Below are 24,420 nucleotides of genomic sequence, written 5' to 3' on the forward strand. Positions count from 1 at the left end.
ATCAAGCTTTATTAATTTCTTAACATTTTTTGAATAGCTGGCCTGTTCAACATTATTGCCAACATTAGTATTATTAGATGATATATAGCCATTCTATTAAATTCTGTCATTCCAATGTGCATTGTTTACAGGTATTTAGGACTGGACACAAGCTTAAGCTTTACTTCAAGCAAAGCCATTAGAATTAATTAGCCACAGTTAACTTAACCATTCATTTAAGAAGGTGTGCTTTATGTATAACCAAATTTTCTGCCAACCTATAATGTAGAGAATTTGGAGCTAGCAGTTTTTGCCAATAGAAAAGGTTATATAACTCAGAAGAAATGTTGCGGTTATGTGACTACAAGTCATTTCTTATGGTGAACCTAAGGCAAACAGAGATTTTTCTTGGTGAGGTTTGTTCAGATAGCCCTTGCCTATCTATGAAAATGTATCTCCACAACAATGGAGTGCTTTCACATGTCCTTCTGCAGATTATCTGTCTAGCATACAGTCCTGCTGAAAGTGCCATTGATCACTTTGCCCATGGACCTGTAATTATATTATTCTATAGGAGACAAATGTGCATCCTAACATGCTCTTATTCAGTTTAATATGCCTGCCAGACTGTTTTCTAAAATAAAAATAACCAAGATGGTTATGCTGGATCAGGAGGTTAACCATACCCATCTGAAATGCAGTTAGTCAATAGCATTGTCAAAAAATGTGCAGTTTTTGGAGTTCTCCAGTAGTGTATATTTTTACCTCTTCCAAAGAACAGGAGATGGAGGAAGAAACAGACTATCCAAAAAATCTAATTAGATTAGGTTTCTATTTCTTCTCCCCTCCCCACTTTGCTCAACTGTGGCATTAGCTTTGTGTGTGTGTCTTTGGGGGGGGGGGGGTTAATATGTGCATTCAGTTTCAGTAGTTTGTTAGAAAGGAAATTCATGTTTCACCATAGCAAATAAATATATGTCTAAATCACATGTGCAAACACAACTCCTTGGAAAAGTACACACTTAAAGAATTTGTTCTGTTTTCTATTATTGGGACTATCAAGAAAGAAAGAAAGAAAGAAAGAAAGAAAGAAAGATGCATTCAGCACTGGGTTTATCCTTCATGATAATTGCTGTTTCCTCCAATTTTGCAATGGCAATCAAGAAGGAAAAAAGACTTCCCCAGACACTCTCAAGAGGTACAGTAGTTTCATTCTGTTCTCTGAATTCCTACACATTTAGTCACTCTTCAAAGCATTTTACATTTATTCAAAGGCGTAGATACTGAGGAAGGAATCTAACAAGACATTGGTTCTTTTAAAAAATACTTTTCCTTTCTTTCCACAGGCAAGTAAAGACACTTTTATTTTAACAGGCCTTGGCAGACTGATAGCTCAAGGGGAAAGGGCCTTATATAATGTGCTGGAGTTCCTATTTGTCTTTTTCCCTTTTAATAATTTATGTTTTTAATAGCTTTTAATATTTTGATAGTTTAATTACATTTTAAACTTTTATATGCTGTTAACTGCTAATTCTTAAACTATGTTTGTTCTCACTGTTTTTATTATTTATTTTTTACCGGCTTGAGTCCAGAACTAGGTGCCATGGGACAACAGGGACTGTCCCTAATGGCGCTGTAGCCACGTGCACACACTGCAATTGGGGACAACATGGGCATGAGTATTCATGGATTTTAGTGTCCACAGGGGGGTCTGGAATGGATCCTCCACAGATACTGAGGGCAGATTGTATTCAGAAAAATACAAAGTACACTCATACACACATGATAGCAGCATTCAGAGACACACAGAGAGACATAGCATTCAGAGCTCAGTGAAATGGAAGTATGGGAACTGGATAGTGGAGTTTAAGGGGTTTAAAGAAGGCAATATTTACGTGTCTGAAAAGTAAACCATGGAAAGCGGGAGTGGCTCTGAGGGCAACACAAAACATACATGGAGCACAGCCTGGGACAACTGTATATGTATGGTGTGCACAGAAGCTAGGTTTTTGAGACCAATATTTATTCCTGAAAACTAGCCTCTAGAGATGTGCTATCTTGTAATGTAACAAAGGCATGATGTTCTTTCCCAAGAACTGACAACCAGTACACCTATTTGGACTTGATTGTATTATCACCTGGATTGTCCACATGCCCTTGGTCTTCGCTTCTTTTCTCCTAGGAGCCTCAGTTCCAAAAAGGTCATCAGAACCTCTTAAGAACATGCTGGTTCCAGATACGAAATATGAAAAGATGGGAACCCCAAATATGGCATGGGATATGCAGGATGTGCTAACAATATTGTGCCATGGGTCTCATGGCACAATGAGCATCGTAGCACTGTGTGATACAATCTGATATGACTCATTATAATTCACCAAGGATGTTGTTAATATCATGATAAAGTTATGTGCCATGGCATCTGATGCAGGATCTCAGCCTAAATAAATAATTAAGTACATAATATGGGCTAGAATCCTCTATCACAGACTACATTATGTAATATTTCGTATACTTTAAATTACATTGCATGTAGCTATGTAGCAGAGGTGCTAAGAAACCCTGTTAGTGAATTGTGAAGATGCATAACAGGACACCACCCAGAGTGTTCCAATGTGTGTTGGTTCAGCTTGGTCTTGACACACAACAGGAGCAATGCACATTGTTCCTGATATTCATCAGTCCCATTGTGCATCAGTTCCATTGTTTACCAGTTTTGTTGTGCATCAGTCTTGATGTGCATCAGTTACTTTTCTATTTCCAGTAACATAATTGCAGCCCTTTACTAGATACCGACATTAGAAAACTGCCCACTGTAAGTCCGCTTAAAAGCATAAGTCCTGAAAACGTCTTAGGTTATTGCTTAATTGGGAAGGACAGTTGAATATAAGCCAACATTGTTGGGGGGTTTATTTATTTCATTTTATTTTCTTAATGTTTTGCATCTGAACTCTTTCCTGAAGGCAATAACCACTAACTAGCAACATAGTATTTTGAACAGTGAGAAAACATGAATTTTAAAATATTTTAGCAAGTAGTACATGCTCCTACCTCGCATGCACAAACGCTACAGGCATAAATGTGATGGAATATATATCTATGATATAGTGTTACTTATTGGACTAAATTTATGTGGTTAGTCCCAGACAGACCCATTGAATTGATTGTTGAGTGGTGAGTTAACACATAGGTAAATCCAATTGATTCAACAGGTCATCTCTAGTTGGGACTAAGTGTAGGATTTAGGTCCATGCCAGATTTAATAAGAAAGAAAAGCTACTGAACAGTCTCTGTACAAAAAGAAGCACCACTTTACAGATTTCAGTACAGGTGTAATTCAATATGAAAAAATATGTATTGGGTGGGTACTTAGACTTATAATAATCCAACCTGAATCTGTTGTTCTAGGATGGGGAGACGAAATAACCTGGGTACAAACTTATGAAGAAGGGCTATATCAAGCAAAGCAAAGGTAACACTATCATTAAAAGTGTTCTAACAAATGTTTTGCTCTTACAAAATGTTTGCTCTAATGGAATATTCCTATATCCAGTGATGCATGTCATACTGAAACAAGAAAAGACTGTTGTTGTTCTTATTGTTACTATGAGTTGTATGAGTAGTAACACTTCTCCTTCTTCCTCTCTTTCTCCTTCTCCCTCTCCCAGTTGCATATAAGGCATGTTTTACACCTGATGCAGGTCATTATTTTAACATCCCATCAAGAAAACCGGGCAGGGAGTGTTAAAAATTATATATCTGTTCCTGCCACTATTGCCACTCCCCTTTGGCTCCCCAAAGAGACAAGAAGCAGCAAAAGCTGGGGTGGGGGGATGAGTCCTCCATGTTACCAATGTTGTTGTCACTTGTTTCTTCAGGGGGCCAAGGGCCTCAAAGAGATGAGCAGAGGGGCTGAGACTCAGGCCTCCTCATTTCCACTGTTCCTGCCATTTGATTCTTCAGAGGGCCATGGGTCCAGAAGCAATAAGCTGTAATGGTGGTAGTGTGTGGTGGCTGACTCCTCCACATTACCCTGGCTGCTATCACTAATTTCTTTGGGGGGCCATGGTCTGCAAAGAGATAAGTAGTGGCAGTGGGGTGTGTGGAGGACTCAGGCTTCCACGTTCCTCCTGCTGCCACCGCTCTTTTTCTCAAAGGGCCACCATTGGGTGGCACCTGTTCCCCCCCCCCCCCGAGGTGTTACCCAGTGAGGTCTGCCCCCATTCCACTAGTGACACCCTCCCTTCTCCTTCTCCTTCTCCTTTTCTTTCACCTTCTCCTTTTGTCTACTTCAAGGAGCTTTGACTTATGGCGACCATATGTATGAGAGAACTCCAAGAGCTCTGATCATCAACTGCCTTGCTCAGATCTTCCTAATTCCTGTAATGCTGATTTCCGTTTTTCCTCTTTCCTTTACCAAGTATTATAATATTTTCCAATGACTCATACCATCTTATAATAGTACAACAGCCTCAGTTCAAGAGCCTCATTTTAGTCATTTTGACTTCTACTTAAGAGTTTGGGCTTGATTTGCTCTGAAACTCATTAATTCACATTTTCCTGAAATTACTGTGTAGCAAACTGATTAGGGCCAAGTTGATGTCAGGTAATAGCTTACCAGGCGAATCTGCGAAGAAGCCTCCAGAAGTATGGCATGTGTGAATCTCTTTTGGCTAACAGTCCATTCTTGCTAAGTGCAAGAAGGGACATAAGTATGCTTGTTTTTCAGACAAGATGAGAGACTAGCATTCAATATAATTTTTCTGGAAAAGTTTCAAACAACAACCATTACACTGCAACCGAGTGAGATGATTGTAGCCATCCAGATGTTTTCAAATGCAAATCCCATTCATCAAAGCCAGTATAGCCAATGGTGGGGAGTGCTGTCAGTATCTTGCCCATCTCTGTATTACAAAATATAAAAGCAAGAAAGTGACCAAAATCTGAACTTCAGCATGGGTTTGAGAAGACTTCTAAACCAGTGTCCTAGTGCCCCTCCCTCATCAAGCTGGTAGGTGCCACAATGTGCTTATTGGAGAGTGTGATCAGAAATGTGAAAGTATGTCAGACTTGTTGCATTGTGCTGCTTAAAAACTCACCTGCTCTATTGTTCCATTCCAGTTCCAACGGTGCACCTGGGGTATCTGAAATGGGGACATTGCCCATCCACAATAGGAAACCCCCCCCCCCTGTGAAATTTTCCTTCACACCAATTTCTGGCATAGCAGTAATTTAAAATTCCAGTTTAACATTCAGAGACAAAGAAATGACACAATGTTCCCAAAGTGATGCATGTAACAAATATAAGACTTATGGGTGTGAATAATTTTCATGTCCCACTCCCTAAAGAGCTAGAAATTTGGGGACTGAAGGAAGTTTGAAGACCTAGGAAATGGGCAGGGCAGTCTCCTCATTTTGCCACCTCCCTCCAACATAGCCATAGAAGTAGCTGTGAGAGAGTGATAAGGACATTTCCCTTTCGAATAAGAATTCTATCCCTTTCGATTTAAATTGTCCTTCATTATCCAAATTTCTAGCATTGCAGAGACAGTTCACTGAGAACTGTTTACACCTACAACTATTACATTTGCTGTGTGTGCATTCCCTTGATAATTCTCCCACTCCTTTTCTAAATCCTCCTTTATTTATTGCTGACACTTTCCCTCGATTGTTTCACTTAGTGGCAATTGTTTTGCATTACAAAGGAAAGTATTTGAATTTAATCTAATATATTTTTCTCTTTGAAAAAGTAATAAGCCACTGATGGTTATTCATCATTTGGAAGACTGTCAGTACTGTCAAGGTAAAACAAACCAGTTTCATTTCAAATGACTATTTCTACATTGTTTCTGTAAGCATAAATAATTATATGAACTAACTTTTTTTTGATACTGAGATTCCAATCCAAAAATGGTTATTGCTTAATATTATCAGAAAATAAGTGATTTGGACTAGGTGGTGTAAGATTGTAAATAGAATCACTGCCAGAATTATTGGTTTCACTCAGATTCTAACCCTGTTTGAGAATAGGAATTTCACTTTGGAAAATGTCAAAGTTTTACTTAAAAGATGGAGTGCCAGAATGGCCCTTCTGTAATTCAAAGTGAGACAGCTGCCTTAGGCACCACATTTTGGATGGCAAGAAAAAGGAGGAAACTATTACTTATTACTTCCTTCTATTATTTTTACTGGCAGGAAAAGGTACCTGTCAGACAGCAGCAGCTGGTGGCTTCCATGTCAGTGGGACAATGTATCATTCTAAAGGAGCTGTCCAAGGTGCTGAGACTCATCCACCAAAGAAAGTCAGCACCCTTGTAAGCTCCTTTAAAGTTCAGGCTAAAATCAGGAACAGATTAACTCCCTACTGAGACAGAAACCACCATCCACCACAATTTCCCCCAAATAACTGGATCAGTTGTGGGGCAGTGACATTTGCTGCTTTCCCTGAGCCAGCAAAATGTCCTGAGCTATCCCTTTGGAGTGCTCTTGAACTTTCTTTAACACTGAAGATATATTCATACAACCACTGACCATATGATCGCCACTTAACAGAATATGCATTGTTCCTAAATAAAGCTTACATTTCGGAGTACAAGTTGCAAAATTGCTCAGATAGCAGAGACAGATAGATCCTTTATTTGCATTACTCTCAAGCCATTGCAATAGAAATATTGGATTGATGGGACATATACTCATCTCACAAAACATGGAGGAAGTGTCATTGATTACTTTGCAATTTATGATTTACATTTATTTATGATATGCGTTTTGAGGTTGATTTTAGTACAGAGAGCAACAATTGGCCGTTAATTCTGATGCTGACATGCTCATTATAGTATTTACACACAGAGAGAGAGAGAATTTCCAGATACTAAATATATTGGTTGGGAATTCTAGAATCTGCACTTTCCCAATTTCCTAAGCAAGTTCCAAGCTTTTAAGCAGGTTTCTAAACAGATGTAGAAGGAATTGTTAGTATCTTCCAGTCACTTAATAACAGCAAAATACTTAAGGAATACTTAAGTAGCAAAATAACTAAGCAACAGAGGCTTGTTTTGCTATGAATTTTCTTTGTTATAAAAAGTAGAACCTAGCATGGACAAATTTCTGTTAGGTGCTTCAGCGTGGATTTACTAACAAGATCCAGACTGAATACTTTTCATATTTAGTATTGTTTTGTTCTTATAGCTTTGTAACCAGACACAGACATGAGTGTGGTTGCCTAGCATCCCTCTCTGAAGAATTTGTTTGGAACAATGCCCTTTTTATCTACTTGGCCTCAATACTATTTTTAAAAAAACCCTGAGGAAGAGGGCTTTCAGTTACAACTCAAGAGGTTTACCTGACTTGAGGCTAATCATACGTAGTATCATCTCAGTGGGCAAAGATCATATATATGGGCTTCTGAGTTTTGATCTCCATTTTGGATAATAACCTAAGCAGCCAACTGTATGCTGTGCCTTGCAGATCTCCCAGAGGAATGTCATCATCTAGCAAATTAGACTGTTCCTTGAATTCCAGTGTGTGAATTCCAATAGGGAACGCGTATGAAAGGACAAATAGATAGCCAGATCTATCAAAACTGACAGTCATGAATGTCAAATGGCATGTAAATATTTGCAGGCTAAATTTTCTTCTGTATGTGTTCCTAACTCTGAATCAGGATTATTTTGAAGCCATTTATTGAGCTACATTAAGTTTTAGTTGTACTTAGAGAAGACCCAATGGATTTCAATGGGTCTATTTCCAGGTGTGACAAATTGTGGATCTTACCTACAGCAATCCTTAAAATGAATTATATGAGTAGGTCTTGATGCAAAAGATGCTATATTTTATTGTCTTCTTAGAGCTTTTTAGCATGAGCCAAAATGAAGCTGGAGAGAAGCAGCTTTCTCCTTGCCTCTTCACATGCTGATATGGCACTTCCATTCTCCTTAAAGAAGATGACCATAAAAGAATGCCTTTTGCCAAATGGACTTTTCCAGCATGGCAAAAGACATGCTTTTATGTTTTTCTCTTGGTAAGAGAACAGATGTGCTTTGATGGCATGCAGAGAGGCAAGGAGAAAACCACTGAGAAAGCCACTGGCTCCATTTCAGCTTTCATTTCACATTAGACTTGTATACAAAATGCCAGAAGTAGGTCACAATACCTAGGTCTATCATATATTGCTTTGATGTAGCACCAGATTCATTTGGTTTGCTCTTTTTGTATTTGACATGGTGGTCTTCTCTCACTTTCAACAGCATTGAAGAAGGTTTTTGCAGAAAACCAAGAGATACAAGAAATGTGTCAGAACAATTTTGTCATGCTTAACCTCATGGTATGCAGAAATAATCTCTCTCTCTCTCTCTTAAATCTATTATTTACTGCAGGGAGGGGGGGGGGTCATAGACAGATATCCAGTTCTGTAGTACTTATTAAGATATTTTCACTCTTCCTGCCAGCATGAAACCACAGACAAGAACTTGTCACCTGATGGACAATATGTGCCGCGAATTATGTTCGTAGGTATGTATCAAATATGACTGTGAGAACTTCATCTGAATGTAAAATAATTATTGCTAGCAGTGACCCAGCACATATTCCATTAGTGGCAACTGTTGATTGATGTTGTAACTTGGAGTGGTCAAAGTGTGGCTATTGGGCCAGATGTAGTCCCTAGAATTCCCAGACACCGCTACAACCTCCTCAGCATGGAGTGTGAATCAATGCTGGGTGATTTGCCATTTAAACATAACTCTCTCACATACCAGGACTGGTTTAGACCTTAAATGAGCATTTCAAGAAGCTGGAAGTTGGTCACTTTCTGTTTCTCAAACAGGCCTTCTATGTCCTAAAATAAGCCCATGGTAAAATAATGTTCACATAGCAAATTGTGCCTCCCAAGAAACATGTGGATGGCATCAGCTGTGACTCAGGGAGGGAAATTTGGAGTTATCAGGGAATGCAGTCCACCAAGGTCAAAGGGACAGCAAAACAATGTAATCTGGAGTGAAATTCCTGGCCTGACTTTTACACTTTAGGTAGTGATGATGGAGGCAAGAGGTGACTTGGTCAGCTCTGTAGGACATTCAGCTTCTGTCCCAGTAATCATTCTAGCTCAGAGATAAATACATGGCCCTCTGCATGTTGTTGAACTTGAACTCTCATCCGCTCTAGACAGCATAACCAGAATGGTGATGGATGATAGGGATTACAGTCTATCAGCATCTGGAAGTTCAAATGTTAACCAGCTCTGTCCTAACTGACATCAATAGCAGCCCCCATTCCCAGGGGTTAACAACATTTACAATGTGCTGGCTAGGATGTTTGCTCCACTATGCCTCGTTGCAATGAAAGAATTTCACAACACCATCAGTAGCAGTACCAATGGTTTTGACTAGGAATCACTTCTCCTGCCACTAATCAATATTAATGAGAAAGCTTTGCCTGCTAATACAGAATTAATTAAGTCTTTTGTTAGTGCAATTACATTTCTAAGTGTTCCAGCTGACACACAAATACATGAAGCAGAAATTTGCAGGATTGCCTACCAATAGTAATGTTGACATAAAATTAATATAAATGTTGTATTTCTCTACAAATGGGTTTGTTCTGCTGGAACTTCTATCAGAGACACTGTACATTCATTGGAGCTAAGACAGATCCACTAAAACCAGTGGGAAATAGATTAGATGTGACTTTCACTTCTCATTCATTTCAATAAGTCTAGATAGAACTAATATTGGTTTTAGCCCTCTGTCTTGTCATCATATATTAATGGTTGATTGTCCCCAACAGCATTCCAAAGTGAGGGTGAACCCATCAGTTATGGGGATCTCAGTCTTTTCCAGGACATTCTTGCTTCATTCTTGCCTAAATGCAGCATCTCATGAGTCCTACCCACATGTCAAACCTTCAGTCTCTGATGGGCAATGGGTCAGTTCACAGCTAATGTGAATTTGGCATTATAGGAATGAACCTTTATATGCATACTTCTATATGTGTCTGCATCCTCTTTTCAAGAGTGCCACTTTCATCCCCTCCTCCTCCTGTTTATATCATTCCTTTCCCCAAAACACAAGGGAAATCAAAAATTAAAATAAATACAAATAAAAGCACTTACAGAATAAAATCATGTGAAAAGTTACTGCTAAAAAAACAATTAAGCTATTCATAAAATTAAAACTGTTTATAACAAATCCATTAAAAGGCAAAAGATTAAAATCAGTTAAACAACAGTCAATTCCTTAAAGCCTGTTGGAACAGAAAGGGTTTCATATGCCGATAGAAAGCCAGCAAGGAGAGAATCATCTTAGCTTCCCCAGGGAAGGAGTTTCAAATTGGTAACTTCGTGTTTTGCAGAAATCCACAGTTCCTATCCAAAGCAGCACACTATGGATTGGCCTTGCCCTGCCAGTCAGAACAGCAAGCAGTGACCAAACCTACATCCTAAAATTGAGCCACACTAAAATTAATTATAAAATAGGTCTTTTCCTAAAAATGTTTATTCCATAACCTATGTGCTTTCCAAATAAGATGTTAGAGCAGAAATGATTGCAACATTTTTTTCTTTTTCTTGTTTGCTTTTCCAGATCCTTCTCTCACAGTGAGAGCAGATATCACTGGAAGATATTCTAACCGAATGTATACTTATGAGCCTCAAGACCTGCCAGTGTGTATGTTTTTTTTCCAAAATAGATTTTATATTTATGCCACCCATGATAGAGGTTTCCATGTCTTGTCTCCACCCAAGGCTGGCCCTACAATTAGGCAAAGTGGGGCAGCAGATTTATTTTATTTTATTTGTAATGGAAAAGTAGGAGATTTTTAGTTCTTAATTTGTTATTTTATTGTTATGGCTAGGTAGGGATTGGGGTAGCAATAGGATTTATTTACCCAGAGTAAATTGACTTATTGCCAGGAACTATGCACCTTGACTTGCAGGGAGGTAATGGTGCTATTTTCTACTTGACCTCAGGAAGCAAAAGTTTTGGGTCACACTCCTGTGCCACATAATATAGTCTGAGCAAGCCCACTTGAATTAGGATTGTTTAGTGCGTCATAATATTGCATGCCACTATTTGTTTCCACCCTTCCAGTGCTGATCCACATGGTTTACAAGGACAAGATTTGCGCAGTTAGAAAGAGGGTGGCTTTTGTCCTCTGCGGCACCTGTTGCATCAGCATAGCACAAAAGCTGTGAGCCAAGTCATGTTAACAATGGAAACAGTAATAGCTTTTTTAGACCTGCTTGATTACAGCCTGCAATCCTATACCCACTGACTTGGGAGTAATTCCCAGTGAATTCAAAATTGCTGTGTGCATTAAAGTCATTTATGACTTATGGCAACCTTAAGGTGTACCTATCAAGGGGAACCTTGCAAGTTTTGTTCAGAGTGGGGTTTGTCATTGCTTTCCTCTAAGGCTGAGAGTGTGAGACCTGCCCAAATTGGGTTTCCTTGGCTAAGTGGGGATTCAACCCTGCTCTTCCAGAGTCCTAGTCCAACACTCAGACTACTACACCATGCTGGCGTCTCACTGAAGAATACAGTTGTCCCTCCATATTCGCTAGGGTTAGGGGAACAAGACCGCTGTGAATATGGAAAAACCGCAAACAACAAAAACACTGTTTTTAACTGAGAGGACACCTCTCTAGGAATCTCTAGGTCCTCCAGTGCAACTCTGTGGTTGATGTCCAACATACACTGACCATAGAATGGCACTGGAGTAGCTACAAATGGTCTTTCAGTGCAACTTTTAGTTAAAGTTGACCACAAAGTTGCACTGGAGGACCTAGACAGTCCTAGAGAGAACATAGTAATCAAATCCGTGAATAATCAAATCCGCAAATATCAAAGCCGCAAATATGGAGGGATGACTGTAGTTCAGACAATAGTCTTCAGCACTGATCACAATAGATAAGAGAGCTCTTGTATAATCTTGTATACACATCTCTCAAATAACAGTGTGACCTTGGTGACATATCTGCCAAGAACTTGACTTCTGTGTAGGCATGTGTATGGTATTGTGCTGTTAGTTATGAGACTTACAAAGTTCAGTCAATAGCTGAATAGCTCAGATAAATCTAATGGATTTGATGGGTCTAAAATAGTCGGGACTAAAATAGGATTTAGGTGTATATGCATCTCAAAGCCACGCTGCACCGCCTAAACTAGCTTCTTAGCCTTTTGTGTGATGATAGGTCTTCCAATAGTGTCAAAATAAAGTCCATCTGCCAGTCTGGTTGACATGAATGTGGATTAGGAAGAAGGATCATCTTATCTTTCACCTATGGTAGTAAAATGTCTTGGGTTAGGTCTGCCTCTAAAGCTATGGAAGTTCCTCCCAGGAGTGCTTAGGACAACTAATATTTTATTTCATTTTCACAAGCTCCTGTAACATCCCTTTCCCCCAAAGAGCAGCTTTTCATAGAAATGTTTCTGTACTTTGCTTGTAGATTTCATTTTTTTAAAAAAAATCTTATTTGTTTATGGTTTTTAATATTATTCATTCTTCTCTTCTTACCTGTTAAGTCACTCTTCTGGTATTCAGCATTATTTCCAAGTAGTTTAATAAATCAGTTTAATCAAAACATAGAGAATAAGGGGAAGGACATTACAATACAGGTTGAAATCTGAAATACTCCAAAATCCAAAATTGTCCACACGGATGGCTGATGGTCTCAATGTACACAAGTATTGTTTCGTGCATGAATTTTAAAGTATTGTGTATAAAATTACCTTCAGGCTATTTATGTAATGTCTATATAAAACATAAATGAATTTAGTGTTTAGACTTGGGTCCCATCTCCAAGATATCTCATTATATACAAGTATTCCAAAAACCAAAAACACTTCAAAATTCTAAATACATCTGGTCCGAAGCATTTTGGATAAAGGATATTCAATCTGCATGTGTGTGTGTGTGTGTGTGAGAGAGAGAGAGAGAGAGAGAGAGAGTATAGGCCCTTGGTATCCAGTGGGTTTTGTTCCAGAAGCCCCTGTGGATAACAAACTCCGTGGATATACAAGTCCCATTAAATGCAGTGGCATAATAAAATGGTATCCCTTATACAAAATGGCAAAATCAAGGTTTGCTGTTTGGAATTTATATATTTTCTTAAATATTTTAAGAAAATATTTGAATTTGTGGATAAAGAATCCATGGATACAGAGGGCCAATTGTGTGTGTGTGTGTGTGTGTGTAATTTCATTATTTTCTAGAATTATATTGTTACCTCATCAACATTCACTTTACTGTGTTCTGCTTGCAGTAATAGAGAACATGAAGAAGGCATTGCGCCTCATTCAGACTGAGCTGTGAATGGAAGCTGTAACATTATCACCACCCCTCCCCAGAAATGTGAACCAAGAAGAGTCATCTGTTAGGGGTGTGCAACCAACCTAGTTCTCTTCTTCAAAATGGCTTTCATTACCTGCTGTTATCTCAACCAAAGTGTATCTTACATTTTCCAAGGGTGGTTATAGTGGTTATGATACAAGACCTCCGCTAATGAGAAGGATGACCCAGTTTACTTCAGGATTCCTCCTTCCCTACAATTTCATATTTTCAAATCCCAACCTCATCAGAGGGCCTACTCTAGAGTTTGAGAGTTCACTTAACCTTAAAGTCACAGCTTTTGTGTAACCATTAAGAGCCTCCATTTCAACCCATCCCAGCTCTTCACAGTCCATTATTTCATGCTGTGTTAAGGACACCACAGCAAGGCAAGTGCAGTTGAAATAGTTATTAGATGCTAATCCACTACAGGTATGTCCAGTGCAAAAGGAATCTCCAAGGATGTGTTTCATGGAACTCTATCACAAGCTTATAATCTAATTTGTGGACTGTATATCATTTGTGTTTTGACAAGTTCAGTTGAATTGTTTGGATGTTCAAACAGAGATAGAGAGTTGCTCAGTGTTCGTATACAAGAGATCTAGATTTATTAGTTTTTATAAATAGTCTTTAGTTCTCAGTCTTACAGAGCTGAATAGATCAGAGTTTCTTGCAGGGTGTAGCTTAAAATTATTGCAGAAGTCTTCATTTTGCTAGAAATGTAAGCACAAAAGTTTTCTTAAAGCATGATGGTAGGCATGTTTCTTCAGAAGTAAATTCCATTAAGTTCACTGCAGATGAAACCTTAGAAGTAGTTTAAGATTTTGGCCTTTGTTGCTTCACAAGGGACTGGATTATCTGCACATTATCTGGATTATGGTTTACATTGTATGTGACATTACTAAAATAATAAAACTGCAGTCAAAACCTTCAGACGTCTGCATGGTTGGTTTGTTTAATAATGTATTTAAAAGGTTTATATCTGCAAAATTTCAGATACCATTTAAAAAGCTTTGTATCTTGGGCATTACCAAGATTTTTTTCTGTTCTAAGACATTGAAATTTGCATTGGTTATGGATTAAATTCAGTTTAAATCACTTAACATTCACAAGTCATATTAACCCCCATTCACCAGACTGGAACATTTTAATTCTCCATTGTCATGGTTTGTTTAGAATCTACACCTCCTGCTAGACCTCTAGTACATGAACTCAGGAAAAATCTACCTTTTAGAAATAAAGCGGTTTGACACCACTTTGTTGTAGCTCCATGCGATGGAATCTTGGAATCTGTAGTTTCACAAGGCCTTTAGCCTTCTCTGCCAAAGAGGTTGAGTGCCTCACAAAACTACAAATCCGATGATTCTGTTGGATGGAGGCATGGCATTTAAAGTGCATTATATCTACAGTGAAGATACACACTCAATTACCTTTAAAGTTGCAGGCACTGTTCTCCAAATTTTGGACATTTGTCATGTATAGTGCTATTTTACACGCCAAAACAAAAAAACTCCAGCTGAGGAAAAATGTTCCAACAAATCTAGTGCTTTTTGCTAATGATCTATACTTTTTTTTGGTCCCAGACAGTGTAATATATTGTGACGAAAAGTCTCTTGTTCCTTTTTCCCATTAACAATGATGCTGAGAAACAGACCTGGCACACTCTCTTTGTCTATAAATTTGCACCATGGGATGGGGGTGGAAGGACAGTGGTATTCTCAGTGGAATTAAGAAATACAATAAGTAGCAATTATTACTACTTCTGCTAACTCTAACCTCAATGCTAAACCTACTGATCACTTTCAGAACATTAGAATTCCAATGGGAGCAGAAACCCTACAGTCTTAATGCAAAAACTCCTGGTGCATAGGTTTTCCAGGTATGAAGTCTTGGCTCATCTTCTCCAATCCTCAGGGGGTGGAGGTGAGAAGTGAGAACAATTTCTTGGTAACTTATAAATTAGATTTTCCTCATATATTAGGTGTAGTGTTTTTCCTTTGAAAGGCATGCTGCATGCAACTGTGGCTGATGCTTAAGGTTTCTCATGTTTAATGGCGTCACTGGAGGGGGGAAGCTATGTAACATCATCTTTGTAGCAACTCAAGTAACATCATAAGAGGTCAACCCAAGCTTCAGATTTTGGCCCTGAAACCTAAAGGTTTGGGACAGTCCTGCCCTTGCAACCCTAGTAGTGCACAAGTTAGCGCAACCTACTCAATAAGATAGGCTAGTTGTCAATTGACCCCTCATTGTTTTCCACAGAATTCAATAATGCAATGCTAGGAATGTCTACTCAAAAGCAAATTGTCTAAGTGAAAGTTCAACTGTATCAAGTAAGTATTACAGTACTGCAGCATGTAGAATTGTTCCCGATGGTTCCACAGGAATCTTAGATCTTCCGCCACTGAGTAAAACTCTGACAAGGGCTTCCAACTGAAGTTCTCCTTCTGATGTCCACATCCTTACTCACTAGCAGGAGGGAGGGAAAACTTCATACTCTTTCCAAATCAGAAGCTGAACAGATCTCCCTCATCCAATTTGGTGGCTGGTCCTTAAGGGGGGCTAGATTGGTATATATATTGGTTAACAGTAAGATTGTATAGTTCCATTGAATATAGAGCAGTTATGGATCCATAACTCTATTCTAAATCCATAGTTGTGACACTGAATATCTGCCAACAAAAAGTAACAAAAACGAACAAGCAACATAATATGTATTTTAATTGCTTCTTTTCAGACTTGTTAATGTGTAATGGCAACAAACCGGAAACACGAGGATGAGTGACAGGAATTAATTACTTTTTTAAATTCAGTTTTCAAACTCTGGGCCCTTACCATGAAACATCAATTCAACTGTGCCTACACTACTTTCTTTTTAATCTTAAAAAACCACCACATTTTTAGTCAAATATTTAATGACTGTCAAATTACATTCGTCTTTTTTACTTTCATTGCTTTTTATTGCATTTTGTTGTATGTAACTGTTTACAATTACAATATACTACACCAAAAGGTTTTAATGTGAACCACTTCATAAATTCCTCAAATATATAAATAAAATAGATTTAGCTGGGATCCAGGAAACTCTATATATTTCAAGACAGCAGTGATGCTTTTCCTTCAAAGAGAGATGTTTGATGGAATAATGAATTGTGGTTTTATTTTATACTTTTCCATTTTTCATTTTAATGTACAAGACTGACATATAATATCAAGGATGTGCAGTTCTCTATCCGCACCACAGAGGGGCAGTGTACTTATACTAAGGATTTTACAAGTAGAGATTAACAGAGTTAGGAAGGGAAATCTAATTCTACTGTAGGCCTGTTTATAACAGAATTCTGCATGTTAAGAACCTTCCTTCCCAAAAGGTTTTCAGTAACATTTAACTTCATTAACTGTCCTGCTTCCCTTTGTGTCAACAAGCATCCTCCAGGATGCTTCAGAGCCCCTGAAGAACGATGCCATTGATGTTTGTCCTGCTACAGGAACATAGGACTTTATCACATGGGAAAAACTGAGGGAAAGCAGAGGTTTAAGCGGACATTATCCCATGAAAATCATGCAATCATGTTGAAGATTTTCAAATGATGTCACGAATAAAGAGGACACATCCCGGCAATAACCAGGTAATAACCAGCAACAAATTGTTCACGGTATTTCCCCATGAATGACTTCTTGCTGGTTATTACCTGGTTATTGCTGGGATAAGGTCTCTTTAATCTTCAACGATTGCATGATTTTCACGGGATAATGTCTGTTTTAACCGCACTTTCCCCCCTATTTTCTCCCATGTAATGAAGTCCATAGCTGGATATGTCTCTCCATCACCCAGTAAATGGACTTGCTGGGGCAACTGAAAAGCTAAAATGTGGGGTATGAAGGTGGAATTGGGTCACTGAGCAATCAGCAGAAGATTCTGACCTCTAAAACTATCAAGAAGTTGGACTTAATATCTGCATAATCCTCTAACAGGTCTGATCTGCCTGCATTTACAGAGAAAGACAGTTTCAAAAATAATGTTCAGGTTTTAAAACAGGCGTGGGAAATCCTTGGTCCTCCTAGGGCCCAAAAACTTCTGTTTGCCCTACAACTCTCACAACCACTTCCCATGAACCATACTGCTTGGGGCTGGTAAGAGCAGCACACCAAAGCATCTGGAGAGCCAAAGGTTTTCTATCCATTCTACAAGAGAAGGAAGTGTCAAGATAGTGATAAAGGCTTGCTGTTGTGTGCTTTTCAAGTCATTTTCAGCCTATGGTAACCCTAAGGTGAACCCATCATGGGGGTTTCTTGGCAGGATTTGTTTAGAGGGAGTTTGCCTTTGTGACTTTGCCTTTGTTACCCAGTAGGTTTCCATGCCAGAGTAGGGGGGGGTTAGAGCACTGTTCTCTAGAGTAGAAATAATGCAGCTTGACATCGCTTTATGTTCTATAGCTCATTCTTTGGGAATCCTGGAATTTGTAGTTTTACTAGGTCTTTAGCCTCCTCTGGCAAAGACTGCTGGTGGCTCACAAAACTACAAATTCCAACATTTTGTAAGATGGAGCTGTGGCAGCTAAAGTGATATCAAACTGCATTAGTTCTACAGTGTAGATGCACCCATGGTCCGGCACTCAACATCATGCAATTCTGCCTCCTACTGAAAAAGCCTTCAATCCTGAAAATACTTGGAGTGTTATTCCTTTTGGACTAATTTATTTAGTTAATAGAGGTGAGGTACAGGCCGCCAAAAAGTGGTGTACCAGCACCGGTATTAGGGTTAGAGTGCGCGCAGCATATACACGCTCCCTAACCCTAGTACATGCCGGCAGTGGCATAATAGCGGTGCCCTGTGTACACAGGTGCTGCCATTATGACGTCACAGCCACATTGCATCCAAATAGCACGGCGCGTGTGTGACGTCTTTGCACCGCCCCAGGCCGCTTGTGCTGGACTAACAGCAGCATGAGAAGGAGCTCCGAAACGGAGCTCCTTCTGGTGCACGCCTCATTCCTGCAGCCACAAACGGCTACAGGAATGGCCCCTTTCTCCTCTGGCTGTGGCTGTCGGGGCATTCCAGGGCATGGAGCCCCAAGAACACCCCTTTTCCAGGCCATAGGGAAACGGCATTTTGCTGGTGAGGCTGCCCTGCCTCCAACCTGGCAAGAAAAGGGGTGGCTGTGGACCGCCCCTTTTCCGCTGTCTGTACCCCACCATAGATAGCATACATTCAGAACAGCTTGATCAAGAGCAAGTACTGATGCAAAAAGCAACATTGTCAAGTTATTACCACTAGGCCTTCACCTTCTTGCACTATGATGGAACAAGAAACACATCCAAACAAAATTAAGTACTGATGTTTTCAATCTTCTACTTATTCTTTTTCTTTGATTGGATTTAACTTGACAAGAAGCAATAAAAATCTATTTATACAATAAAACAGCTAGAGTGCACCAGTAATACTGATTTGTTACCCCTCTCCAATGGATATATTTGCTTGGGTTCAGATTATTTGAAAGACCATGTGTTTTATAGACCACAGTAAAGCCTTCAGCTTCATAGACCATGGAAAGCTATGAAACATTCCTGGGAGTGCCAACACATCTGATAGTCCTGATGAAAAATCTGTACCTAGGCCAAGAGGCTACTGTTAGAACAGAACACAGAGAAACTGAATGGTTCTCAGTTGGCAAAGGAGTCAGGCAAGGCTGCATCCTTTCACCTGATCTGTTCAACTTATATGCAGAAAGTTTCATATGTAGAGCAGGCACGCAGAAGGAGTGAAGATAGGAGAAAAAATATCAATAATCTGAGATATGCAGATGACACCATACTACTAGCAGAAAATACCGTAGACCTGGAACAACTATTAAGAAGGATTAAAGAGGGGCAGTGTACTTATACTAAGGATTTTACAAGTAGAGATTAACAGTGTTAGGAAGGGAAATCTACTTCTACTGTAGGCCCGTTTATATCAGAATTCTGTGTGTTAAGAACCTTCCTTCCCAAAAGGTTTTCAGTAACATTTAACTTACTGCTCAACATAAATAAAACAAAAATAATGACGAATGAAGATCTACACAATGTAGACAATGAGGAAACTGAAATAGTAAAAGAGTTCCCATATCTTGGGTCAAACATTGATCAGAATGGGGACAGCAGTCAAGAAATAAGAAGAAGGCTACAAATGGGGAGGGTGACCATGAAAGAATTAGAAAGATCCTAATATATAAAGATACACAACTAAGTATCACATGAGCACAAAAGTTAGAATCATACGAGCCATTGTTTTCCTTATTACCATGTAGAGTTGCAAGAGCTGGACAATGAGGAAAGCAGACAGGAGGAAAATCATTACATTTCAGATGTGGTACTAGAGAAGAGTGCTGATGATACTGTGGACAGCCAAAAAGACAAACAAATTGGTCCTAGAACAATTGGCTCCCTGGCTCCCATGATAAAGTTGAGGTTGTCATACTTCGGTCCCATCATGAGAAGGAATGACTCACTGAAAAAGATAATAATTCTAGTAAAGGTGGAGGGATATAGAAAGAGAGGAAGGTCACATACTAGATGGATAGACTCTACTAAGGCGCTCACGGGCTTCAATTTACAGGACCTAAGCAGAGCAGTGGAAAACAAGGAGTCTTGGAGATGTCTTGCCATGAGTTAGGATCAATTCAGTTAACAACAACAAGAACAACAAAACAGTTTAACTTTACAGTATTGGTTTGTTTTTTTTTTATCCTTGTTACTCGTCTATTGGCAAAATCAAGGTGTGCTTTTTGAAATTTATATATTTTTAAAATATTTTCAAGTCATGGATAAGTGAATTCATGGATAGAGAATCTGTGAAAACAGAGGGCCAACTGTATATGCCTTTCCATGTTTTGAGATCTTCTGGAGAAGCCCTTCTCTCTGTTCCACCATCCTTGCAGGTACCTCCTCTGATAGAATACAGGCAATGGTCTTCTTGGTGGCTATTCCCAGACTCTGGAACTCTTTTTCAAGGGAAGCTAGAGTGGCATCCTCCTTTCTGTCCTTTTGTAGGCATTCAATTGTTTAGTTTCAGTACCTATTTATCATCCTGATGCACCCTACATAGCTAAATATTTGCTAGGCACATGTTTTTCCACCCTTCCATGAGGGCCAGGCAGCAATTACAGCAGTTGTTCTATTATATTCATAGCAACCTTGGGTAGGCCAGACATGGAAAGAATGGCTGGTCCAAAGGTGCACTAAGTTCCATGTTTTAGTGGGGAATGGAGCTTGGAAAACCCACTCTAACCATTAAACCACACTGAATGACCAAATTCCTATGATGCACTTCATTTTAACTCTGCAAGGTTCAGCATGGCATAGTGGTTTGAGCATTAAACTACAACTCTGGAGACTAGGGTTCGATTCCTAGCTTGACCATAGAAACCCACTGGGTGACCTTGGGCAAATCACATGCTCTCAGCCTTGGGAGAAGGCAATGGCAAACCTTCTCTGAACAAACTTTGCCAGGAAACCCTGTGATAGGTTTGCGTTACGGTTGCCCTAAGTCGGAAATGGCTTGAAGGCACACAACAGGCACAGCAACAAGGCAGCTAAGGACTTCTTTTAATTTGGAAAGTGGGGTTGGGGAGCTTTTAAAACCATTCCCAAGTTAGTTTGTGCACACTACATTCCTCCCTGCAGTTATCAGCAAGTAATCTGAACAGGAAGCAAACAAAGTCCTTCTTCACAAGGGAATATAAGGGAGATCTAGAAAGCAGAAAACTGACGGAACAGGTCCTTGCCCTATATCCGTCTCCTACCAAGAGGGCGGTGGCTCCCTAAGCAGATGGCAGGTGCATAAATACATGCAGCTGAACATTTCCCACTGTTCAAATATTTGCTATATGAGCTGTAACAAAAGAGAGAGGAAATGTTTGCCATGGAAACCAATGGCTTTGGAACACCTCAGCGTTTAAGTGACAGAAACACCATAGAACTGGATGAATGAGCTCTGATCCTGATTTACGTTTCATTGTTTTGCGTGTTACACCTCTTTGTAGGCCTCTAAGAGGAAATTTCCAAATGCTGATGTGTCTTAAGTCAGAAACCAAAACCAGTCAAATCAAGACACATGGCTTTCCATTTTGCAGGTGTAGCTGGCTGCTCACTGTGATCCTCCAAAGACAAATCCTGAATGTTGAATCCAATGAAAATCCTGCTAGCCCACTCCTGGTCAAGGCTTGGAAAGTTATGCAATTAGTTTTAGTTTTCCTTCCACACACCTCACATCAAAGCTGATCGTTATCTTCATAGTTAATACCTTTTAAAAGTAACTCTCAGTGTTCATATTTCTCAAAATTAAGCAGAATAATTAGTTTTCATTGCTTTACAAACATCTTCACTCAGCAGCACAATTACAATTGCATGGCAAAAAGAATGGTGTCATCCCTTGTGAAGCTATAATTGTAATGCAAAGGTTGGAAGTAATGAGTTACTTGTAACTAGTCTATTCTGTCCTGCACCCTCCCTCTGTTAATAGGAGTTCCATTTCAAAAGGAATACAACACAGAAATAAAGATATTTTATTGGTTTAATGAATACAAATTCCTAGTTAAAAAAAAGAAGTAAAAATTACTACTTACTCTTCAGAGGTTTTGGGGGGCGTTTCAAAGTAATTTTAAGGGCATTTTGACAGGATTTTTGAAATTATCTTCTTAAGCCCTTTTGAAAAGATAAGAGTAAGTAATGAAAGGGTAACAAGCAACAAGTAATGCAATGAGGTTTTTCCCAACATCACAAGTAAGGACATATAATTACATTTTGACACTATTACTTCCACTGTGTTTTGTATTATCTTATATTGTGAGCCAGCTTGGGTGCTATATTAGGAGAACAGTAGGGAGGGAAGGAAGGAAGATACTTTCTACTATTATAAAGAATAATGTAAATGTTATTTTTAAAGTAATTTTGCAAGTTCCATTACAATATAATGTAGTTATACCTTAATTACTGGGAATTAAATTCATTATAACTAGGTGTTCTAACCTCTGACTCTAGCTGTGTTCACTTTGGTAAAGTCTTTTTGATTTGTTAGATTAATATCAATATAAGCATCTTTAAGAATTCAGCCCAAGACAGCAGTTATAGAAGAAAACAGCAATAACATCTGAGGAATGCAATTCTCCAGAGAGCTTTAATGGCATATAACTCCCATCACAAATGATTAAGACAATAAATTCTGTGCTGTCATGTCAAGTAATTCTACTCCAGAGTTGCATGTGTGTGAGAGAATATGTGTGTATGCGGATTCAAAGAGCTGACTGAGCTGACTGAAGTTTTCTGATGGCTTGGATATGTCCAGTGCCCAGCAGAGTTTACAAATTTTCTTCTATGAAAAACGGACATATCACAAAATGCATTTGAAAACTCCTCACATGGATAAGTGATTTTCAGGAAACACAAACCCAGGTTCCTCTGACAGTTTCAACCACTGGCATAACTCTTTGAATACCATCTAATGTAATTCTGAGAAGTTTATGAAACATGCAGTGGGAAATCTAAGCTGGTCAATGTTCCTTGATAAAGTGTGTGGAATGTTTTCACTACCTAAGTCTACAGTGTCTTGGGATGCATCTATACCAGTGTCTATCAAACTTTTGGCCTCCAGTTGCTTTGGACTTCAGCTTGCAGAAGCCCCAGCCAGCTTGGTCCACAGTCAGGAATTCTAGGAGCTGAAGTCAAAATCATCTGAAGAACAAAAGTTTGGGAATCTCTGCACTGTAGAAATAATGCAGCTTGACACCATTTTAATGGTCATGGGCCCATCCTATAGAATCCTGGGATTTGTAGTTTTGTGAAGCACCTTCTCTTTGGAAGAGAAGATTAAAGACAAACTGTATTATTTCTAGAGCCTTTTCTAGCCGTGATTCTGTGGGTCCAATAACAGCCAATGGCCTGGGCATCAGGGGTGCCATCCTAATTCACCACATCTTTGACATGGAAGTCACTGGCCATCACTGATTGTGACTGTAGCCATCACCTACTAGCACATCATTTTATTTAGGCCTAGTTTTAGGTGCACTGAACAAATCTTACCAAGAAAATGCTATGACACGTTCTCCTTAGGGGAGTCATCATAAATTGAAAACCATTTGAAGGCCCACAACAACAATGCAATGCAATGCAATGCAATTCTTAATTAATTTGCTAATTTCTTTCCAGCAATGTTTATCTATTGCATACATTTTCTTTGTCCTGGATACTTTTTGCCTCATGCTGCAGTTTAGCGCCTCCCTTACTGATGTTGTTTTATTACAGTATTTAGTTACAGGGTTTTAAATTTTGTCTTTGCTTCTTAAACTTCATTGGCCATGTCCATTTTAGAGGTGGATAGACAAGGAACAAGTATGCACACAATATTAATTCAAACACAGGAAATCTCCAGGAAACATGTTTCTCTGGTAAGGAAACTGACTCACCTAGAAAAGAGGGACACGTGTATGGTTGGTTACACAATACTACTGAAGCATGAAAACACAAAGGCATTAGCCAGAGCATTAGGAAACAAAGAATTTGCACACATGGTGGTCTGATGGCAACTGCAACCTACAAAAGTCCTTGGGAAAGTGCTAAGAGACATAATTACCCAATAACTATGAGATGAAATGAGCTCATAATGGAATATCACTGGTTGGATTACATCAGGGGAAGGAATCATACAGTCCTGCAAATCTTATTTGACTGCAATTTCTAGCATTCTTTGACCAAAGCTGTAGGAGTTACAGTCCAATGACATCTGGATTGCTCCTGAATGAAGGCTTTTGTTTTCTCAGGGTATGGCAGTAGCAGAGAAGATATATGCTAGCAATGTGAATATGTTCAGAAGTTTCAATCTACACCTAATAATAAAACAAATTGAGGAAACCTGGACCTCCAGATGCTGTTAGATTCCAGCTCCTATCAGCTCCTACCAGCATGACCATCAGTCAAGGATGATGGAAGTTGTAGCTGGAGAACACCTACAATTAGGAAAGATTGTAGGAAAGAGGACTATGCACAGAAACTGTTTAACATAATAAAAGATCGGGGGAAACTCATATTACTTTGTGTACTACATTTTTGTTCCATCATTAATTCAAGGTGACATATAGGGTC

General features: G+C 39.1%; 1 protein-coding gene across 1 annotated transcript; it reads left to right on the plus strand.

The window, feature by feature from the left end:
• The first annotated feature begins 1,074 nt into the window (after window positions 1-1,074).
• Window positions 1,075-13,287, plus strand: AGR3 (anterior gradient 3, protein disulphide isomerase family member). The gene is made up of 7 exons (XM_089531364.1): window positions 1,075-1,177; window positions 3,388-3,451; window positions 5,730-5,782; window positions 8,226-8,302; window positions 8,427-8,490; window positions 10,557-10,640; window positions 13,238-13,287. Exons 1-7 carry the CDS (start codon window positions 1,075-1,077, stop codon window positions 13,285-13,287), a joined length of 495 nt encoding a protein of 164 aa, XP_089387490.1.
• Window positions 13,288-24,420: the final 11,133 nt, after the last annotated feature.

Source organism: Sceloporus occidentalis, unplaced genomic scaffold (assembly GCF_023333645.1).
Source record: "Sceloporus occidentalis isolate IW3139 unplaced genomic scaffold, rSceOcc1.0.p SCAF_7, whole genome shotgun sequence".
Taxonomy (NCBI): Eukaryota; Metazoa; Chordata; class Lepidosauria; order Squamata; family Phrynosomatidae; genus Sceloporus; species Sceloporus occidentalis.